The 22,458-nt window shown below is 45.0% G+C and overlaps 2 protein-coding genes across 5 annotated transcripts in view; one reads left to right on the forward strand and one right to left on the reverse strand.

Annotated features, from left to right (window-relative positions):
- LOC142580019 (uncharacterized) overlaps nt 1-12,112 on the forward strand; it is a 121,259-nt gene extending 109,147 nt beyond the window's left edge. The window contains exon 10 of the mRNA XM_075690745.1: nt 7,955-12,112. Within this exon, the coding sequence (XP_075546860.1) occupies nt 7,955-8,103 (149 nt within the window). The 3' untranslated portion in view covers nt 8,104-12,112. The remainder of the gene's footprint in view (nt 1-7,954) is intronic.
- A 780-nt stretch (nt 12,113-12,892) lies between these two features.
- The window catches only part of Hmgcl (hydroxymethylglutaryl-CoA lyase), a 45,822-nt gene continuing 36,256 nt past the window's right edge, over nt 12,893-22,458 (reverse strand). For all 4 annotated transcript variants that reach the window (XM_075690740.1, XM_075690741.1, XM_075690743.1 and 1 more), the window contains 4 exons: nt 22,106-22,195; nt 16,907-17,081; nt 16,307-16,510; nt 12,893-14,040 (listed from right to left, as the gene is read on the reverse strand). In XM_075690740.1, the coding sequence (XP_075546855.1) occupies nt 13,939-14,040; nt 16,307-16,510; nt 16,907-17,081; nt 22,106-22,195 (571 nt within the window). In that variant the 3' untranslated portion in view covers nt 12,893-13,938. The remainder of the gene's footprint in view (nt 14,041-16,306; nt 16,511-16,906; nt 17,082-22,105; nt 22,196-22,458) is intronic.

Here is a 22,458-nt window from a genome sequence, read left to right on the forward strand (position 1 = left end):
GGTGGCAATCTCGGGTGGCAGCGAGGATACGAGATGGTGGAATTTTCGAACCGGCGACGTGGCTCGCGCTATGGCGAACTGGCTGCTTACTTGAACGATCCAGAGTGGGGGTCCGCTGGCCAGTACTGGGGTAATCTCAACTTAGGAGCAGCCACGTCGCGCTGTAGTGCAGGTGTGGTTCGATCGCAGTCATCCGTGACGGTGGTACCGCGCTGATCATCGGAAGCATTGCGGTTGTCGTCAGCCATTTCCGCTGTCCGTGGTCACCAATTTTGTAGCGTGCAAAATCAGTGGCGACAATGAGCCACAATAAATAGGAGTATATTTTTACTGAGCAGAAGGCCCTAGCTGACGGTCATTCCTCGGGGGATAAATCTCCCCGGCACTTCGCGCCGCCGCTCGTGATCTGAGCCACGCGCCCGCATGGTCGCGTGGCTCAGATCACGAGGCTCCCTAGGCAATGGCTTGTCGTTGTTGTTGTTGTTGTCCTGAGTAGCCGTGGCACATACCCACAGTTCAATTAGGTGTATAAACATAATAATAATAACAAGGGAGTTAACAATTTGAGAGCGTTGGAGTTTAAAAGTAAACGTTTTGTGTTTGGAGAAAAAAGGAAACAATCAGAGGAAAACCGGGTATAACATAATAATAATAATAATAATAATAATAATAATATTAATAATAATAATAATAATAATTAATAGACAAGAAATAAAAGAAAGCTATGGTTGGGAGGGAGAACTATCAGTCTAAGATGGAAATCGATTGGTTTCAATTAGGTAATTTTGGATTGCAAAGCAAACATTTCTGTGACGGAACCCAATAATGGAGGCTCCAAAAGATAGGATCACAGGCACTGACAAAGTTAGACGAATAGAGCGAAGCGGGATTTTGAGTAGTCGTTTTCTTGTAATAGAAAAACGTCTGCAAGACAACAAGAAATAGTCTATTGTCTCCACTTCGTCACAGAATGATCATAATGGTGAGAGGACCAGACCAGACCTGTTCAGGTAGAAGTTCAATGCAGGTATACGGCAGCGCAGCCTCGTGACGGACACTTCAATTTTCCGTGTTCGGCAAAAATCTCTGTACCAAGGGTGTAGGAGCTAGATGTCCGTAATCCACAGAGTTGGTAATTGCGGAGCCTGATACTGCCTGTATAATGACACTCCTGCGAAATCTAGCAGCAGTAACATAAGCAGTCAAAGGGCAGCAAAGGAGAATCGGAGCACTTATCGATGTCTCGGCTAGAGAATCTGCAATTTCATTTATGATTAGTCCTTTATGGCCAGGCACCCAAATCAAACGCACGCTTCTCAAGTACCCAGGTACCAATGATTGAAACGTCCTCATCACGCAAGAATCACTAGAAGCAGTAAGGGATGAGCACAATGATAGCGAATCAGTGACTATCACGGCTGAATTAATTGATGGTCCTAATTTGCGTAATGCCAGCACCACGGCCATGAATTCGGCTATAAAGGTCGGTATGAAATCTGGCAGCCGAAGAGAAAATGTCCAATCGAGAATCGAGGAAAATATTCTTACACCTGACTTTTCTTCACATTGTGAAGCATCTGTCGCAATTGCAATGTTTGTTTGAGGGTTTTTCAGATGATCTTGTAATATACCGTGAAGAATACGGTGTGGAAGTAATTTTACATTATTAAGAAAAACGTCATCGAATTGAATATCCGTTGCAACAGCTCTGTCGGGAATAGGACGTACATCGCATATGTGCACGCCCAAAGAGTCAAGTAATTTTTGCACGAATATAATTTGCGGAGTATGTAGTCGCGGCATGATGACACCGAAAAACAATGCAGGTTGTGAAATAAAGATTGCTTGGGGATGACTCAGCGGTGATTCATAAATCCGTAAGAACGTCTGCACTGTCAAAAGCCGGAACCTGCACGAAAGAGGAGGAACACGGGATTCTATATAAAGAATAGAATTTGCAACAAATTTAGGAAGACCTAAACACAGACGTAATGCTTCTCTTTCTGAGAGGGTTAGAGGACGGGACATGTAGGCTGGAGCTCCAGAGAAGAGCACGCAACCAAATTCATGATACAGGGCAGACGTACGTACGATATAGCATTAGGAGTGTATCTCTTCTCAATCCTATTCGACGACTGCTCAGCCTACGCAATATGCCAATTGCATGAGGTTGAGGTTTTATTATTAATAATAGAAAAGATATAGTACAAGGCAGTAATATACACGAGGAGGTCCCGAGGTCAAAGACTGTAATGGGACCTCCTGTACAGCGTATAAGCAAAAATATAAACGGTTGCAACAAATAGTGTAAAATATTCAAAAGATAACAAACTTGGTATTGTTTTAGGTTTGGCAGTACTAAACAAATCAACTGCAAACATGCTAGTAAAAAAGTATAATAATATTACTACATTCGACTAATTACAGAACTATAACACCATTATGAAAGTAAATGGATAATGAGACCTAACCAAATGAACTTTAATTTGTGTTGCGTAACCAAATGTACATTTGGAGGGGAAAAATACTTATCTAAGTGGTTGCAGATGATAAAATGTGGTCTTTTAGTTGTCGCTTAAATTGAAATGATTTGCATGACTTGATAGTAGGAGGTAGTGTGTTCCAGAGGGAAACGGTCGAAAAATGGACACTCTGCTTACCATAATTTGTGCGAACCATGAGTAGAATAAAGTTATTGTTTAGTGCAAATCGCGTAAGATTAGTGTTCATTAGACAACACTGAGGTATCAAACTGTTGCGGTAAGCGTTATCTAGTTGTCGATATAAAAACGTACCAAGACTAAAGTTAATAAGCTCGTCCACAGTAAGAATATTATAGTTATGTAATAAGTATTTGGAATTGAAATGGTTAGGACTAAATGTAATTATTCTAACAGCCTGGTTTTGTAGTACTTGTAATGATTGTAAGTGGGTACGATACGTATTGCCCCAGCATGCAAAGCAATATTTTATATGTCAATGGATAAATGAGTAGTATAAAGAGAGTAGTGTTTCCTGGTTAAACACATACCGAGCTTTTAAAAGTGTCCTTATTCCAGATGTTGCACGGGTACCTTTTCCAGTTACATGATCTGTGTGTGAGCGCGAGTTGAGAGAGGCGTTATAAATAATCCCGAGGTTCCAGATTCCACCTGTGGTGTCTTGAAGGTCGTAAGACAATGAATTGTGCACTGTGTCACGTATCGGAAAAACGAGAACGGCACATTTGCTGGCATTGAGTGTAAAGTGACTAACATCTAAGCACCTCTCCAGAGCATAAAGGTAAGTTTGCAGTCGTTGGTATAGCGTGTGGATGTCGTTTGCAGATGCAAAAAACGCAATATCGTCTGCAAAAACATAAGTAGCTACTTCTTGTTGACAAGGTAGTGTGCTCATGAGAATATTAAAAAGCACCGGGGAAAGGACTGAGCCTTGCGGTACGCCTCTCGTTTGTTTGTGCTTAGAAGAATAAACGCCGCTTTCGTAGCGATAGACTTCTCTTTCACCTAAGAATGACGGAATCCACGCTACTATATACCCAGGAACACCACAGGATGTTAACCGATTGATCAATACAGTGTGCTCCACAGTGTCGTATGCTTTAGCGATATCGAGCGTCACTAAGGCAGCGTATTGCTTATGAGGTCGAGCGAGTTGTATTCGGCTTTCTAAGTCAACGTGGGCATGCCAGATGGAGCTGCCGGCCCTGAAACCAATCTGACAGGGACTAAGAATGGCATTATCATTAATAAATTTCATTATACGACGGTGAAGAAGCCCCTCAATGAATTTTACTACGTTTGATGTAAGCGCAATGGGCCTAATGTTCTCCAATACATACGTTACTTCTTGTTTCTTAAGCATCAATATTACTTTCCCGAGCTTCCATTGCAACGGAATCCAAGCATATTTAATTGAATAATTCACCAGGTCTAAAAGAACGTTAGGCGATTCCTGTAACAATATTTTTAACATTGCATTTGTGACACCATCAGGGCCAGGGGCTGAATTCGGTAAACATAGTGCAGTCTCATTTAGTTCAGCTAAGCAAATTGGAGTAAAGCCATCCCAAGGATCTAATGTAGAATGAATAGCCCGAAGCCTGGCCGTAAATGGACTTTCTAAGCCTTCGGCAATCTCTTCTAGGGAGGCGCTCAGTTCTTGCGGGGTCAAAACAATTGAGTCTAATGTTAAGGGTGTTGGTAGCCCCTTCCTAGCACTAAGGAATGCAAATAAAGCACGCTTATTTTTCGAATTTGATACATAATCGTAATGCCTAATATCGTATTCCTCTTTGGCTCGATTAACAGTACGATTAAATACGCCAGCGTGAAACTGATAATTTTTTTCTAATTTGTCGGGCACTGATTATGCAGAAGCATTTCCCAAACGGCCTTTCTTTTTCTATAGTCCCGCGTACACTCATTATTCCACCAACGACAAGCGGTGCCTTTAGCCGAAGGGGTGACAAATTCAGCTTGCTTCCGGGAATCCTCTAGAATTGAGCAAATGGTTGAAGCGATTTCCTTATCATTGGCATTGGCAAGTTTCGAAACGGCAGAACGCAAGAAAGTCTTAAATTTCGTATGGTCCACAAATGTGCATGCCTGGTATTCTAAAGATGTTATTTGACAATCGATTTCAAATGACACAGGAAGATGATCACTGTTGGTTGCTGAGTCAACCGCTACCCACGACAAAACCTTGATGCCAGCGCTACAAAATGTTAAATCTAACACCGAACGAAAGGGACCTCTAGCAAACAAACAATTTTTTTTTCTACAGGCAGCCACAGCCCTATGAAGTTTACGTGTACTTTGCCCACTGGTGGGGAAATAAACATATATGATTTAAAACGGATGGTATCCTGGGAGACATAAATCTATGGCCAAAATTTCACAGTCGCAGTCCATGATTTGAAAAGAAATGTTTGGCTTATGACAAATTTTACTGGAAACAAGTATCATTAATCCTCCCCCTCGCGAGTCTCGATCTAATCGAAAAGACCGAAAACCCTTTAAATGAAAATTTTTCTCTGGTGAAAGCCGTGTTTCTTGAAGAAGTAAGATATCTGGATTGAATTGAATAGATAGGCAAGATAAATCTGTTAAAGCTGAAAATATACGACAGTTACAATACAGTACTTTCAACTGTCCAATGGTGTTGAACGCACGGCAGCGGCAACTGCCGCCTTTAGAATACTTTTTGTAAGCACAGGAGATGGTTGACTCTTTTTTGATTTTGGTTTCATAGTTTTTTGAAATTGGGGACCCCATACGTTTGGGTGCTCGAGTGTCAAGTTCCATATCTGTGACACTAACAGTGTCTGAATAAGAGGGCTCATCCTCGCCTAGTTGGACTAGCGAAGTAGTGTCTGTGGAATGTTCTGCAACTGTGGAAGGCGTCTCTACCTCGTTGTAGGGCTTTCGAGGTGTTGGGTTAGGTACTGGGGACTGCATTGGTGTCTTAGTGGTCTGCATTATTTGCATCATGTTACTCGAAATGATTTGCGCTAAGCAATCAGAGAGACTGGATATCAATTTATCCATAGCTTTAGCCATTGCTTTTTCCACAGCAGAGTCAATTGCTTCTGAGAGATTAAGATACATGCTTGGAGTGTTGCGCGCTGTAACACCAGATTATCCGAAGGCCCTGTCTTTGATAACTGAAATTGCATCTCTTCGGGAGCAGCGACGGCGGTCGATTATTTCAAGAATTTGTATTTCTTGAGCCCGAGCTGAGCAGTTCGAATAGTCTGCTGGCTGTGCTCCCCCACAGAGGCAACACTTTTGAGATTGAGTAGACCATTCACTTGAAGAATGACCATCCCCACAGGTGCATCAACGCAAGCTAGACTTGCATCCTCCTGTGCTGTGCCCGAATCTCCAACAATTCTGACACTGGATTGGACGAGACGCAAGCGGCTCTACACGGAACACAAGAGGCCACACCTTTATTTCAGATGGACATGATGTGCACACAAACGTTGCAATTAGAGATTCTGTCGGAACCCTCTCGTTATTTGCCAGTCGATTGCAACGGTAGATAGCAATGACGCCTTCTGCGGATAGCTTGTCCAGGGTTTCGGTAGGACTTAATTGGGAGTCTACACCCCGTACAACACCCTTGGTGCACGCGAGGTGAGGCGGAATAAAAGCACCCACCGGGGTGGAAGCGAATGAAGTGCATATAAAGAGGTCTTCAACACAGGTCTGGTCGGGTGAACGACACACTATACGTCCCCGTCCGAACGCTCGCACATCAGTGATGGTCTGGAAGTGGTTGGACGTGGTCTTAGGTGCCTTCTGGACAGCCTGTGGATTCGTGATTCTGATGAAACCTCCAATGGTAGGCACAAGCACCACAGGAATGGTGCTGACGCCACTGCGAAAAAATAAATCTATAGGCAATTCATTAGGTGGCAGGAATGCTGACCAGGCGGATCGCGCCTGGCCAGGAGAACTGGTCGACATGAGCTCAAGACGGCTGTCGTAAGGAATGCCAGTCAACCAGGAACTAAAATAAGGTTAGTGAGACACCTGAAACCATCCGATACTTAGCCAAAACAGCGCTGCAGGTCAACGAAACGGTCGCTCTGTCGAGGCCAACAGCGCGTCTGTGCCAAGAGCAAGGACTTGTCCCTAGCTAGCCGCCGTTCTCCTCATCTTTCTCGACGTCGATGCTGCTACAAATTAAAAAAAAGAGAGTGGTTCCCAGCAAAGTGGAGGCTTCGAGAATATTAACGGTAGGGTGACAAGCAATGTCACTGAAGCTACATTATCGACAAGGGCCCAGACGAAGAAAAGTCATATAATCGAATCATAGATTTCATTCACGTCCTTTGTTCTACCGGAGTGTTTCCTACCCAGGATACCTAGCGTTGTTTGGGTAAATGTCGATGCATTTCCTGGTGCATTCTGATGCATTTCCTTTTTCCCTGGTGACGTATGGTGCCGGTGCATGTGTAGCGCTCAGAAACTGAAACGCGGCACTTAGAGCGCGTGGCTGTCGTGCACTTTTTGCGCCACCGGTGGGTACTGGAAACACTGCGCGGATGCATTTTGCTGTCACATGAAAGCTAGAGTATGTGCGATGCATTGTGACTGCATTCGGCTAGTCAGCAATCACCCAGCACTAATCGGGAACGCAAAAAGGCAAGCCACCATGCTATCCGAGTATCGAGTATCAATCGTTGAGTACTGCACGTAGTAATGTTTACAGCACATCCATTACGGTGAATTTTGCAACCGTTTTGGTCGGACAGTAAATGCTGGCGTGCGCTGGCGTGCTCGGTATCTGATGTCAATCAAAGCAAAAGCAGCAACGGGATAGGTGTCAATGACCCAAATTTTGAAATGACTTCAAACGCAATCATAAATGAAAAGTTCCCTTCCGTACTTCTGTTTGAATAGACCGGAGCTTCTTTGAGCATTGTTTTTTCGTTTTGAATTGAACCACTAATCCCATAATTTTTGTTTCTCAGATCTATTTTTACTGAGTCAGAGGTAAAGTGACAGTTTGAAGAGCTGTGGCCATGAAATCTGGCATCGTCGGAAGTGTCAGTTGTCGATGAAAAAGTAACGCGCCCTTCGTGCGAGCCCTGATGCGGTCGTGTAATCACAGCATCTGTGGGACACGCGTAGAAAGAACGCTATTTTGTTGATCTTTTCAAAAATTTTGCCCTATCCACGTGACTACATATCCTTGAAGGTGTTTTAGGTGACCGTGCCTCTGTCACTTAAGCTATCGAGATATAGCTTTACCGCGGACTTCTCGCCTATCGGGTACATATATCATGAAGAAATTAGTAATCGAAATGAATCACATTGAAAATATTTTCCTGAGGCCTCAGCGTTCACGATCTCAGGGAATGGTAGTCACTGCTCTCACCTGAAGAAAACAAACATCCGGTCCTTGAAACTTATGCGTCACTTTTTTCTTTCCTTCCTGGCAGATCACCTCGCTGTGCACAAGCACCTCCACGGCGGCGTGTTTTTCATGGAGTCGCTACCGAGGACGGAAACCGGAAAAGTCAGCCGTAAAGCTCTGGTGGAAGAAGGTGCACGAATAGATTTTCTGTGTGGCACCACACACTGCGTGTGACTCAAGAGATTGTATTCCCCACAGCAGAAGCCATTGTCGGACACACGCCGACTTATGAATTGCGCCAAAGAGCCATTTCAGTATTATTCAAATGTAACCTCCATTCTCTTTAGTAAGGTTTTTCTTCCTCCGGCGGGTTCTCCTTTCTTGGTGTTTTCGTTCGTTCTCGCCTTTTCCTAAGCCGCTGCACTGTTCTCTGCTTCGCCATTCCGGGACTAAAGATGCTGGATGTCAATAATTTGAACTGAATTTATTTACAGATAGACATTATAGCGGTTACACTGAGTATATATTAAACAAGGAAAACGGGTTCACATTTACGAATGCGGCTGAGCAAGGCCTCGGAGCAGTCCGTCGCTGCGATGGGCCACCTGACGAGATCGGTCCGTCATCTCTCAAGTCTCAGACCACACTGCCCGCTCAGCCGCGCACATTCTCTCCCCAAGCCGCGGGACCATGTGTCCGGCGGCGGCCGCTGGTCGGACCAGGTCGGACCGCCCGCGCCGCCTCGGCCCGACCCAAACACTCCCCAAAGACTCCCTTCTCCAGGTGCCCCTCGCTGCGCGATTTATGGCGCTCGCCAGAACCAGCGCGCGAGAATCCCTGCCGCTCCATTTTTCGCCAGACAGCGTCCGGCCACCGCGCCTTCCCAAAGGCGGCGTTCTCTGGAAGCGGTGGAAGTGGCCCAGGTGCGAGCCAACAGCACAACATTGCAATTCAACACAGAGTGGACCCCAGAGAAGTCGAGCAGGCACGCACTTCAATCAAATAAGACACACATGAGCTTAACCAAGGCGAACATTCACAACGACCTTACATCTTTCTTTTCTTTATATTTTACTATGAGGTAATGGAAGTGCTGAAATTCACCGCGGCATGAGTAATTGACGAGAAGTGCCAAAAACGAAGTATAATTTACGGCGCGAAGTAACAGGAGACCTCTGTTTGAGCGTCACACTGTGGTTTTGCTGTTTCGTCCATCTTGAAGTCATCTGAAGGAGTGCAACTCTACAGGGACATAAAAGCAAACAAGTATCCTACGCAAGCGTTGGGATGCGTGTTAGAAGTTACGCTGACTGAGTTTATTGCGCTTAAAGTGCGTCGCACGGGCAGGCGAACATATACGGTAATAAGCTGTGGCAATTCTTAGGAATGAAGTTTTCATCTTTGGCGTCGCCCCGTCGGTGTTTTCGCGCGTCTTATAAACGTACTCTTGTATACGTGCCGTGTGCGCCCACGTCGGTTGCACTGACGTGCCGCATGTCCCCCGATGTGTTTCTAATTTTACGCTCATGTCACGATACACGTAAACTAATGGCGAAGCCTCGCCGCACGCATGTCGGCATGTAGGCGCGTTCTTGCCCGGCGGCGTTCCGGTGGCGGTGGGGGAGTCAGTGTTTACGCCGTCGAGCATACGTGCGTAACGGCCACGTTGCGCGAGGGTACGTTTCTGCCGCATGTCCGGGGTTAGTGGCTCGCGGCGCTGTACAGAGGCGTGTGGACCCCGAGCAAGCGGGCCATATGTGGCATTCGCTTAAAGTGATGTCGATGTGTGTTTTCCAAAATCCGGACTAGTAAAGGGGGGCGGTCACAGCGTACATTGCCGACGGTCCGTCCACTGTAAAATAAAACGGATTGGCAGAATGTGAGCGAAGAGGCCTAAAATAAGGGTACCGCCCCAATTCGTGAGGTTATTTAGGAGAGTGTGTCTACAGAGAGGAGAGGGCGAGAAGCGAGTGAGCCGATGATCGACCGCCGCTAGTCGATGTATGCGACTTTGTCTCGATAAACCTACGTATTTCTAAGTTGGCCTCCTTGATTGCAAACTGTCGCCTCCTTGAAGAATCGTCTGCCTGGAAGGCATGGAGGAGAAGAAACTTAACTGTTGCCAATTAGTGTCATGTAAGCATTTAGTTTGACATGTGGCGCTGTAGTTTCTAATTTCCTTCTCAAGAATTATAACTTTCGCTCATATTTCTGACGTATGGCTCAGACATGTGGCTCCCAATTAAGGTTAAAGGTGAGTTCAATACCCAAGTATTTTTTTGCCTGAATACTTTCATTGATTTGAGTGCTTCCACCCGTAAATGTACAGTTAACGGGCATTTTTTAATTTGAACATGAGATGCAACGGGTCTTTGATGTGTTTAATATTCCATGCCCCAAGTGTTGCACCAAAAGTAGGTTGTGTGCAGTGAATCGTTAGGTTCTATTTGGTCGACTGAGTTATGTGTGGCTGTCTACACAACACAGTCATCAGCGAACAGTCGTGTCTAGATGGGGATCTTAACGGTAAACTGGATAACGTTAATATACAAGAGGAACAGCTGTGCAAGAACCAGCCCCTGAGCTGCTCCACAGTTAGCATCAGCTTGCTGCGAAAAATTATTCTCAACTGCTACATACTGTTTCCGATTTTTCAGAAAATTTAAAATCCATGATATTTTGTTTCGAATACCAAAAGCCATTAGTTTTGTGATTTCATCCTGATGCGAAACCACATCGAATGCCTTAGTGAATTCCAAAAATTTTGAGCTAATTGGACATCTTCATTAACTGTGTTAGCTATGTCATTCAGCAAATTGAGGTATAGTTGAAAGACCTGATCTAAAGCAATGCTGTTGTTGGTAGATTAGTTCCGTTTGCTTCTAGGTGAGCTATTATTCCCTTAAATATTATGTGTCCAATTATTTTTCAGCATGAGCTCATTAGTCATACTGGGCGGTAGTTATTTAAATCTATTTATGAATTCGTTTTGTGTATTGGAATTACTTTGGCACTGTGCCAATTGAGTGGTAACGATGATGTTTAAAGAGAAAGTGTGAATATATTAAATAGATTTTTAGATACCGAAATTGATTATAGACGTCAGAATGATTTTGTTATGACGTCGGGACCAGTGGATTTCTTTAAATCAAGTTTATGTGGAAGAGATAGTACGCCCTCTTCACTTACGGTTAGTTCTACCACGGGTACCTTCAAGGCGTAAGGTTTTAGTACCGCTTTGATAGTATGTTTTGTAAAACTGATTGGAAAGTGTCATTTATATCATTAGGAATATCCTTGGAATCGTTGATAACTTTATCTGAAGTTTTAATTTGTGAGATGGTTTCCGTACCATCTGACATAGATCACCAGAATTTCTGGTGGTTGTGCGCCATAAATGAAAATAAAGCAGTGCTGAAGAAACAGGTTTTTGCCTCTGAAATCTTCAGTTTTAGAAGTGTTCAGATTATCTTTGTTGCTCTTAGTTCCCTTCTTCCGCCATCATTTTATTCTAATTTTTAATTCTATTTCACGACTTATTCATCGGTAATTCTGATTAATGCATTTATTGATCCAGAATAAAGGCCTTTTCTCAATATTTAACAATATTTGTAAAGCGTGTCCAGAGTTCTTTTACGTCTGTTAATTCATGGTATGTATGTGTGCAACTGAGATTGTAGGAAACTTAATATGGCAGAGCCATCTGCGCGCATGTGATCTGGCGTTACAAGCGTGAAAATTACGAGAAACTGTGGGAGGCGCCGTCACGCGATGTGTGGAATGCGAGCGGCTGCACTCGCGGCCACTGCTGGAACACACATTCCGAAGCTGTTTTGGTGCAAGGTGGCGAAATTTCGGTCGATCTTCGTATGTTTGGCGCAGAAAATTGAATTTGTATCCAAATAGTACAAATGGCGCAGGGTTCCCACCCGTGTGCTCAATCACCACGAACACCTGCTGTCACAGCGCTGGTGTGACGAAGAGCACAGGCAGAGGGGAGCGAACGCTTCATCTGCCTCTCGCTTCAATGCGCCGCTGAAACTGGAGATTACGCAACCTCAAGCACTAAATGTGCAGTAAAACAGGGCATTACCTCCGAGACAGGGTGCGCAGGCATGTGCGACCAGCTGCGCCATACACACCGATGGTCGGGTTAGAAGAGACGTGCCCTTGCCCCTTTTAGCACAAGCCTGATAATGTTACCATGCGCTCGCTCACCTCCCACCCCTCTTGCTCGCAGGAAGACGGGTATTAGGCCACCGTCTCTCTCGGCCCACTCGGGCATGCTTTCCCTCGCACAGAAAGCACAAGTGACGCAGGGCACAATACGATCCTAATCGCAATCGGACTTTATACAGAGCATGAAAACGAGAGTGTCTTGTGTTTAGAACTGCTACAGCTGGGTGAGACTTAAGAAGGCAGAAGCCCCACCGAAGCGCGGCAGCAGATTGCCCTCCGCAACTAAAGAAATAGTCCCGCTGACGCGATTCAGTTCAGTTCGAAGCGTGGGTTGCCATGCCCTCCATCGGCGGGGTCACTGGCCATCTTGCTCACGATGCCAGCCTAGTGTGGCCGTCGTTTTCTGGAGGCTCATGTGCATCTGCCTTTGAGGGGCAAATGCCGCTGACTTCTAAAGTTGCACTCAACTATTGTACTGTTACTAATAGTTAATGGACGCTGCTCCACTTCAGTGGCCACTGTCTGTTGCGGGATTTGAAACGTGTTCCCAAGCAGCTATGCAATTCAGGAATTTCACCATCTGCATCTGCGGCCAGTTTCCATTTATTATTACTTCAATATTCCTACGCAGCGACAGTGAAATTTTCTTATATTGCAATGAAAACAAATATGCAATTCTATGGACAAGAAGTTGTAAAAGGTTAAATACTGTTAGCTCGAAGTATGACGCAGCTTGACACTCTTGTAACTAATTTTGCTAAGATATGTATTCAGAACACTGACGAAAAGCCTCACTGTACTTGTTGACTACTGTGTTGGCCAGTAACTAGACCGAGACAACAGACTTTGTAGCAACAAATTTTATTTGTCAACAACTGCATTTTGAAGCTTATATAATAAAGCTCTATACAGAAGGTACAGGCAGCTTGATTGTCAAAGCATGGACGCTGTCCTTGAATGTGTATATGCTCACAAAAAAAATGCAACAAAAAAAAAACACCATGAAACATTTCTTAAGAAATAGTAAAGGATACCCCTGCTGGGAATGTGTGTTTTCTTATGGCACTATCACAGTGCACAATCTGAGAAACTTTTGGCCTTCAACTGGAAAATGGCAAACTTTCACAACACGAAGCTAGACGCAGGCAATTCCCGTTACATTTGTGCTGACACCAACAAAGAAAACCATAGAATGCATGCGTCTAGTTAACAAAGGTAATGATTTACAGCACATATATAAAATAATCCATCAGGCTGTACTGAAAGAAACTAGTTGCATCAAATAAACTTTAATGAATTATTTCCAGTGCGATGTTCATGTGTACAACTTTCTGGTAACAGGCTTCACTGTTTTCCTATGTATCAATGTAAAATATATAAGCTAACACATCTCACTAGCACTGAACTCAAGTTAATTTAATTTCATAAGTTACAAAGAAATAGTAATGATCAGAGGTCTTCAACTATCCTGGTGACCGTGTGTTGACCCAGACCACAAAAGCTGCTTTGAATATGCAAAACAGCACAGTAACACAGATGTGTCAAAAGAAATGGCACAAGTGAAGTATACGATGAAACTGTACATATAATTAACCTAAGCGATAAGGTACTGCGTGAAAATAAATACGCGCAAAGCATCTGCGGTGACTACATGAACTGCTCAATAATGAGGTTCTTAAATACAAGGCCATCAGAAAAAAAAATATTGCTGAGGTCGGTACGAAAACAATGACTATAGTGGTGAGCCACCTTCCAAGCCAAGTCAGCAATGTGCCGACAGGAGCCAGGGAGGAGCCAACGTGACCAACATTGGGCAGTGATGATGACGATGAGAGTGATGGGGCTTTGGCTTCCGGAATGAAGCGGTGAAGACTGGCTACACGTGTGACTCTAAAGCCTGCTCAGGGCTCGCGAGACCTTGGAATTGTTTGGCCTGTTGAGTGCCTTGCAGATGAAGTCACCCACGCCGATCACCTTTTGAAGGTCAACACCCTGCAAATGAACACACAGAAGGGAACAGGGTTATTACAGTGCTTTATGTGAGCCGGTTGGCACACATTTGAACGTGAGGGACAATGCAGGGATGCATGACAAGGAAAGAGGACAAATGAAATCTTGTCAGTAGTTATGCAAAACTATTGGTAACTTGAATATCGACAGCTTTTTAGGACTACAGTCAACAATCGATTTTTCAGACGCCCAGATTTTTCGGACATGCCCGATAATTCAGACACCTTCGCGGCACCGCCAAGTACCCTACAGAGTTAATGCATAGAAACATCCAAGATTTCAGACGAAGAAACCCTTCGCTGTACAATTTTCCTGACTTCTTACACTGACCAAAGGTTCGAAATGGCATGCAGATCTGCTAGCAGCCGGGCCTATTCGTGCCCAAGTTGTAAAGCCGAGTCGTTGGCCTTATCCCGCAGTATCGTTCCATTGATTAGAAGGTGGGCTGCGTTTGCTTTCTGCAGCCAGTGAAGTAAAGCTGATTCCACATCTTGGTACGTGGGAGCCCCTACTCGCGACCGCTTCCAAGAATATGTCTTGCTGTAGTCCTCCAGTACCTTCGACTTGTCCTTCAATATTGTGGACAACGTTGAGAGGGGCACGCTGTGCCTTTCAGCCAACTCGGTCTTGGAACATGTGTTCTTCTTGGATCAAGCAGAACTTCTGCTGCAGTGTTAAAGTCTTATACTTTGACATCTTCGCTCATTGGCACTTCTGCACAGTTCAGAAAAAAAAAAAAGAAAGAACACCACGCTAGCTACAACACCCCTAACCATCGCACACAAAGAAACGGTGCAGACCGGCGTTGTGCGCACACACGTCGCCGCAGGTGTGGAGAGAGAATGGGAGGACGGCAGCCAGCGGCAGCGGCACAGAACACATGCTGATGCTGCGACTGTGAGGAGCATGCGGAGTGCGGGACCAGAGCACGTGACAAAAACTAGTATGCCCGCTGCATTGCAGTGAAGCATGTCTTCTCCTCTGCAGGCGCGCGTTTCGGCGGTGCGCGGGGCATGCCGTGGACTGATTTTTTTGCTAGCAGTACTACTGGTCAGGCGCTTCTTCTATAAATAATCGCGATTGCTATGTGGCATTGCCTTGTGGTTCTGAATGGCCGTCGCTTCGTCGGGTTTGCAGTGAAATGGGGATCGGGAATTGCTGCATAGCACCCCAAATCTTCTATTTAACCGGGATGGCCTAGGCCGCCAGTTCCATTTATCCGGTCAAATTTACATTGGAAAATACGGGACCGCCGAAAACCTTCGAATTAACCGAGTTCGAATTAACGAGGTTTTACTGTAAGTGTACTGGCAGGCCTTCAGAGCTATTTCATACGTGCCTGTGGTGATCTGGGCCCTTGGGGGCAGTAAAAGGTATACTTTCATTTTTTTGGGCGTGCTCCTAGGGAGTCTGAAAAATTGGATGCTGACTGTATTGATAGAGTAAAAAAAGACTAAATATTTAATGATTCCTCACAATCAGTAACACCCACTTCATGCATTTCGAAACAGAGATACATCGCCAAGTTTACATTGCAGTATTCACGTGTGGCAAGTTGCAGAGTTTTACGCACTCAATAGTTCACTGTAGATGGTGCACTCCATAGTATGTACTATCGATATCGATAGTGTGCTATTGATGGTACTATGAACTATTTGTCAATTTCATTATATCGAGGTTTAACTGTATTTCCACTGCTTCGTTCACTTTTTATTTGCTAGTAGATTTAATAATTTTACACTGCTGTATCAATGAACGAATTTGTACAAATCTTCTTGTCAACCGAGCATCCCGCTGCGGTTGTTTGACTTTGGGACTCTTGCCTGTACACTACTAACAACCAACGATGTGTCTTGAATTAACAATAAACTGAAACTGAAAGCTGTCGAAATTCAATATACCGTATTTGCTCGCATACACTTTCTCTTACAGAAATTTGATGCAACAATTAAAGAGAAAATTTTTCAGAGAGAGTGTTCGGAGTCCTAAAGTAACTGTAAACTGGGGTTCCTGCACCAGCCCACTATAAGTTAAACAAAACATTACTTCCAGACAGTGTTAGAATCTGACAAACAGTGCCAAATGAACCAGTGATGAAGTTTGCCACTCTTTCTGCATCTTGTTTAATTTGACCTGCCGGATAATCAGATCAATTTCACAGGTTGTGTCAGGGTCAAATTGATGGAAGTGGAGTGTGATTTTCACTTGTAAGAAAGCTGCAGCCTCGGTGGGACGGGCATTCACTCACCGTGGGTATGCCCATGCCGTGCAGCATGTACAGGACATCCTCGGTGGCAACATTTCCCGTCGCACCACGTGCGTAGGGGCAGCCACCGAGGCCGGCCACAGAGCTGTCAACCACGGCCACGCCCATGGCCAAGGCGGTCAGGATGTTGGCCAGTGCCTGGCCGTAAGTGTCGTGACAGTGGACGGCCAGAGCGCTTGCTGGGACCTGCAGACGCCAACAGATACGAGGCATTTAAGAAGGGCCTCTGCATCATCCCAGTGCTGTGGCTACTGGCAGCTAGAAAAACTAGTCATTTTGCGCGTAGGTCCGACTCCTGCATCTTAAAAATTAGCATCCCAAACTACAGAGGTTGACATATGTAGTCGGCTCTGGACACTGCTGCAATTGAATTAAACTTAAATTAGCTTTGGCCTAAAGCCAACTCTGGAGTCAGTTTGCAGTCAATTTGGTAGCCAAAGATGTAGGGGTGCTACCTTGCCGATGTGATCTGATGTTTGGAAGGCCTGCTGTGACTTGGAAATGTGTAAGGTGTGTTTGGCAATGAAAAAGCCTCTGCAGGCTTAACCCACGGTAAAAGCTTACACAAATGGCCGAGCTTACCTCCTTGAGCACCGCCTGCAACATTGGCCGCATGGTTCCCGGCGTGCCGACACCGATGGTATCCCCCAAGGAGATCTCGTAGCAGCCTGCCCGGTACAGCATGCCAGCCACCTTGGCCACCACATCAGGTGACGTGGCACCCTCGTACGGGCAGCCCACCACACACGACACATATCTGGAAAAAGAGGCACAAGATCAGTTGTAGTGAGTACGGTGCATATGGTGCACTACATGTATTTATAAAAAAAGGAAAGCCAGCATGTTTTAGCTTGGAGTTGCAGGAAAGTACACTCAAATGGAAATTCGGACTAGTTAGTGCATAAAACCAGGGACAAACACTGAAGAGACATACATGGCGCTGTGTATGTCCTGCCTGTGCTCAACCCTCGTTTTTGGGCAATCAGGTAAGTACAGCCAATAGCAACTGTGCTAAATCGAAGCTGGTAATCACAGCGAAGCTGTTAAGGAGCGTTACACAGTTGCCTCCGCGCAGCGGTGAAAGCCAGTGCGTTTCGTATTGGCCAGCAATCTAACCTGTGTCAGATTCCCGAATTTTGCTTTGAAATGCAATTATAAATGGCTATAAAATAAGTGTTACCTTGGGTGTGCCTCACTCCAGAAGAGAAATTTTTTGCTGGGATCTTATGGAGCGGTAATCCATAATTTCTCTTTGTCACATGAGTTTTACCGGCTCTACCTTGAAGGTCAGCTAGGAATTTGTACGGCTGCGGTTGTCGAAATTGAGAGTGTGCTCAGCAACACAACCAGTGTGGGAGCCCCAAAGTGGCTGTATGTTCGCCAGTGATGAATCATCACTGAGGACAGCCAGCAGTAAGACCCATAATACTTAAAAATTGCTCGAACAGCTTCACTAAGCTTGATGTATTCGTTGCTCAGATTGGCATATTATACTGCTTTCTGCATATGCTGGCGCTTGTGCACGTGACAGGCATTTTGAGACAGCTCCATGAAGCACCACTGCAGAATGCAGTCTTCTCTGAGATGCTCTAGTATTTTTTTCGTGCTCACATCTCTTCAGTTTACATATTATTTTGTTTCTTTTTGCTTTGTTTGTATATGTAATAAATAACCTTATTTTATGACATTGTTTATTTGCTTGTTTTGTATACCTGCATTATTTCGTCTTGTCCTTGCTGGCGTGATTAAAGCCCCTCTTCTCTCTAATGTAATGCATGCTCTGAGGGTGCAATTAATAAATAAACAAACATTTAAGTAAATAAAGGGCCTCTGGTTAATTTCTGGCACTGGGTGAATGAATTATGATAATCTGTTGCTCTTACAACAACACCTGTTGAATATGTAGCAGACCTTTGCTGGTGGAAGTTGGTGACATATTCTAGGTTAAGGAACAAGGCATGAAAAATAAGAACAACATCCCATGCAACAACAGGGACGAGCCCTATGACACTTGTGTTAGCTTTCACCCTTACCCTGTGGGGCTTACTCTTTCGAACTACAGTCAAAATCCGATTTCCAGACTCTCTAGGGGCCCACGAAAACATCTGCGAAATCGGGCAATCTAAAAAAGCGCATACCTTTTACTGCCCCAAGGGATCAAATTGCCACAAGCACTTACGAAATAGGTCTAGAGGCTTGCCAGTACACCTATTAGGCATATCAGTGCTCCTACTGTAATAGGAGACAACGGGTGCATGCGTGTATAATTAAGGGAAACATATTGTGCCCCGTGACAACTACCCCTTCCCACTTTTGGTATGCTTTCTGCAAAGAGGCGAAGCTGACTTTTGAGAATCGGCATTATGCAACGCGCCATGCTTTACGAACTTCGAAGCCACTGGCGAGGATTACAAAGGCGGAGTTGACGCTATTGCTAACAGCGGCGAATTGTTTCAATGAAAAACACCGCACTGAACAGCAACAAGCTTGCTGGCGAACATCAAAGTAGCTAGGCCTAGCGTTACCACGATGGTGGCTACGACTGCCAAAGGATCTGCGCGCGAGAGCGCCTGTTTGAGGTGGTGAGATAATCAAAATGGCGGCGGTGGTGGCTTCAATTAATGCCACACTGAACCTGTGGTCATGGCAGAGATTCTGGAAAATCGGACAGCGAAGGTTTTTTGCGAGTGAAATTTCAGACATTTGTACACATTGACATGGCGGTGCCGTGAAGGCATTTAAGAAATCGGGTGTCCAGAAAATCGGTTGTTGACTGTACATAGTTCGTACTATATGGTGTGCTTTAAAGCAGACTGTGCGTGAATGCTGCCTTGAGCAGCAGCTATGCTGTGCATAAGAACTTCACACTGATTTGGTGCCCAACCCTGAACTTTATATTCCTAGGTAGCTGCTCAACTGAGTGTGGCACAATAGTTTGTGCGTGCTCGCAGCGATGACAGTCACTCTGAGTGACCTCACATCACAACAAGCATGCACGGTTGAATCCACTTATAACCATACCGGTTTTAACAATATATTGATTATAACAATGAGAAGCTGGGGCAGCATCAACTTTTGTATGTTTTCCATGGTGAAATAACCTGCCTACTACAATGCCCCGATGCCGCATTATCGGTTATAATGATAAAGTCTGGCTGCTCGATGTCCGAGCCGAAAGGTAGTGGAATACGAAATCTTAGAAAAGAAAAAAAGAAAAAAAATTCGAGCCACTGCATGATGGGCCGCTCCTTCAACGGCGGTTGCGCGCTCATTTTCCAGTCGTCTCCGCACACCTCTCGCCCGTCGTTCTTCCACCCCTCCGAACACGAATGGGCTGCGCCCATAGCTCTAGCCGCCTCACCCTCCGAAACACAAATGGACCGCACCAACTGCACTGCTCGCAGATTGCTCGCTGGCTCCTCATTATCGCATTTCTGCAAACAGCTTAATCACTTGCATTTGTCTTTGTTGGTTGCGTTGAAATCGTTCCTGGCCACACAGTTTCTCAGCCTCATTTGAACAATGATTGGTTTGACTTGCCGCCAAAACAGAAGATGGCTAATGCGCCCGCTGATCATCGACAATGTACGACGCTGCCAGTGAAAAGAAAGCTTAAGTGCTTCTAACCGATGAGGCGATCGTCGCGAACATGCTTTTATCTGATAGTGATGGCGACGACGGCAGCGATGACGTGGTAGGGCAGGCTACCTCAATGTTGTCCTCACAGGAGGCCCAGCAGATGATTCAGTCCCCCCTCCAGGGCTTCGCTTTCACAAGGAACCTTCCGCTACACTACGTGGAGCACCTGGATGCCTTGGAGAAGGATGTCGCAAGCTTCGTGTAAAGCATACAAGGCTGACGGACGTAGGGTTTTCTCGTGCAAGCCAGTGAGAAGTATGTGACGAGATGCTTGTGGCGATCTCACCTCAGGGTTTCTTCTGGATTTCTCAAGCGGACAGGCTGCCGCGGCAGATTTCTTGCAATTTTTGAAAGGCCCCTTTTGGGCCATCAAAGCAATACCTCGGCGGTGCTCAAATATCGCTTGCTACCCATGACCCCTCTTTACAGTTATAGAAGTACCATTCTTAACACCGACAGCAGCGGCTTGCTACACGCGATCGAAGCACCTAGGAAGCAGTTAAACGAGTGAACACAATCAGCAGCCAGATGGAGGAAGGTGGTGGGGAGGGGCACTGGCCTCCCCGCCATTATAGTTTTCTCACATCAGCTCTGGCATCCCCCTATTTTGATTTTTCCATGCAACCCAGTTATAACAATTATCGGTTATAACAATGGAATTTTCATGGCACTTGAATATTGTTATAAGTGGGTTCGACTGTAGATGCTGCCAATTTTGATGCTGCTCAGTCTGCGATTCTGGGTACTGCTATGAACCATGAAAGTACTACTAACATGGCATGGGATGAGTGCCAAATGAGTGGATTATAACATGCTCTGCATTAAACTTAACACTTATGAAGGTACTGCCAGGCCTTGCATTCCAGAACACATTCATGCCAGCCTTTCCATCACTCCCAACATGTGCGAGGTTCACCTAACGCCCTCCATGAGCGCCCAGTTTCGCAGCTGTAGCTCAGTGGCTAAAGATCACAATGGAGTGGCCGAAAGCAGCGACTCGCTTATGCAGCATGCCACAGCTGGCTAGAAGCAAGAAGTGGCCTGCTGAGCAGAATGTTTTGCTCTTCTTTTTTGAACAAACCCCGTTACAAGGGCTTGCATGCGATCAGCAAGGAGTAAACAAATTTGCCGAGTGTTCTAGGCTCAGTATAGATGAGCAGAAGGGCTACTGTCATACTTCCACTGCTAAAAGGTCAGGTAGCTTTCAGCAGGTCTCAAAACTAATATAGACCACGATAAGAAGTAACTGGGCAAGTTTGTGCTGCTTCACAATACAATAGGTTTATGATGGACACCGGTGAACACAAGGGTGACAACACGAGTCACGTCATTAAAGAATGAGGTGAAGATGAGGAGCGCAATGTGAGTCGGTATGCATTTAAGACCCACCTTACAGAGGCAGGTTGTCTGGATGCACCGTAGTTGAAATTGAATTTCAGTGTGGCCCATGCTTAAACATGCTATGAAACCAGTTTTGTTCGCTGTCTGTGTATGCTTGAAAACTGCAGAGCTAAAAGCAAAACTGGTCATTGTGTAAATAAGGGACTAAGTTAGCATAAGCAGTTACTACGAGCGACTGCGACAAATGTGCATCCAGCAGAGAACTGTCGAGTATGTGGCAACCAAACCAACTGGTCTTCAAAGACAAAAATTATTTCCAAGGAAATAGAAAAGAAAAATCTAATTGTGAAATCATTGATGCATTTTGTATCTGACGGCTGGCTGCTGCATGTGTCCCCCAAGTCTTTTGTCTAACAGACAAAAAATTTTGTGTACCTGCGAAGCAAGTATAGCCTGAAAGTTTCACAATCATAATGTTGATTTTTTTTTTAATGTTTGCAATTGATCAGGAGAAGCTGCCAGCAAACATATACTTTGTGTTTCATTCAATAAATTCAGTTGCGATTCTGCACTTGTCCTTGGCAAATTTTCTTACACTTGTCCCGTGTTCAACTGTGCAGTTCAAGAATGCAATCGTACCAACTTGCACAGCTGTTCATACTATTTACCACAGCCTCTGCGTGTGCACCATTCATATTTGTGGCTGCAACAATAATTTGGCAGTAGATATTGAATAAACTGAATTATGTCATATTTCTCCCAGAAATACAACTGCAAAAGTAGGTAAGAATGAAAGCTCACCCTCTGACTTTAATGTCGTTTGCTTTCGCGGCCTCAATGACATCATAAAACTTCTTGATGCTCTCTTCAATGCTGCAGTTGATGTTCTTCCTACAAGTCAATAAAGAAAAAGAGAAAACATTAGAGGGAAGTGTTTTGAAACTGTGAGCTACACAATTCTCCAATAGACAGGTTTCATAAAATTCAATTTAGGCAGCTCTTTGGCAACTTGTCCACTTCTGACAACACTGAGCATGACTGATCACTGCTTCAAGATAGACCAAGAAACTGCAATCACTCCCGTCTTGTGTGAGCTGACCTTATGCCTGGTCACTTCCTAATAAACACACACCACGTAATTCTCTGCAGCCCTT

This window comes from Dermacentor variabilis, chromosome 4 (genome assembly GCF_050947875.1).
Source record: "Dermacentor variabilis isolate Ectoservices chromosome 4, ASM5094787v1, whole genome shotgun sequence".
In the NCBI taxonomy this organism is placed as follows: domain Eukaryota; kingdom Metazoa; phylum Arthropoda; class Arachnida; order Ixodida; family Ixodidae; genus Dermacentor; species Dermacentor variabilis.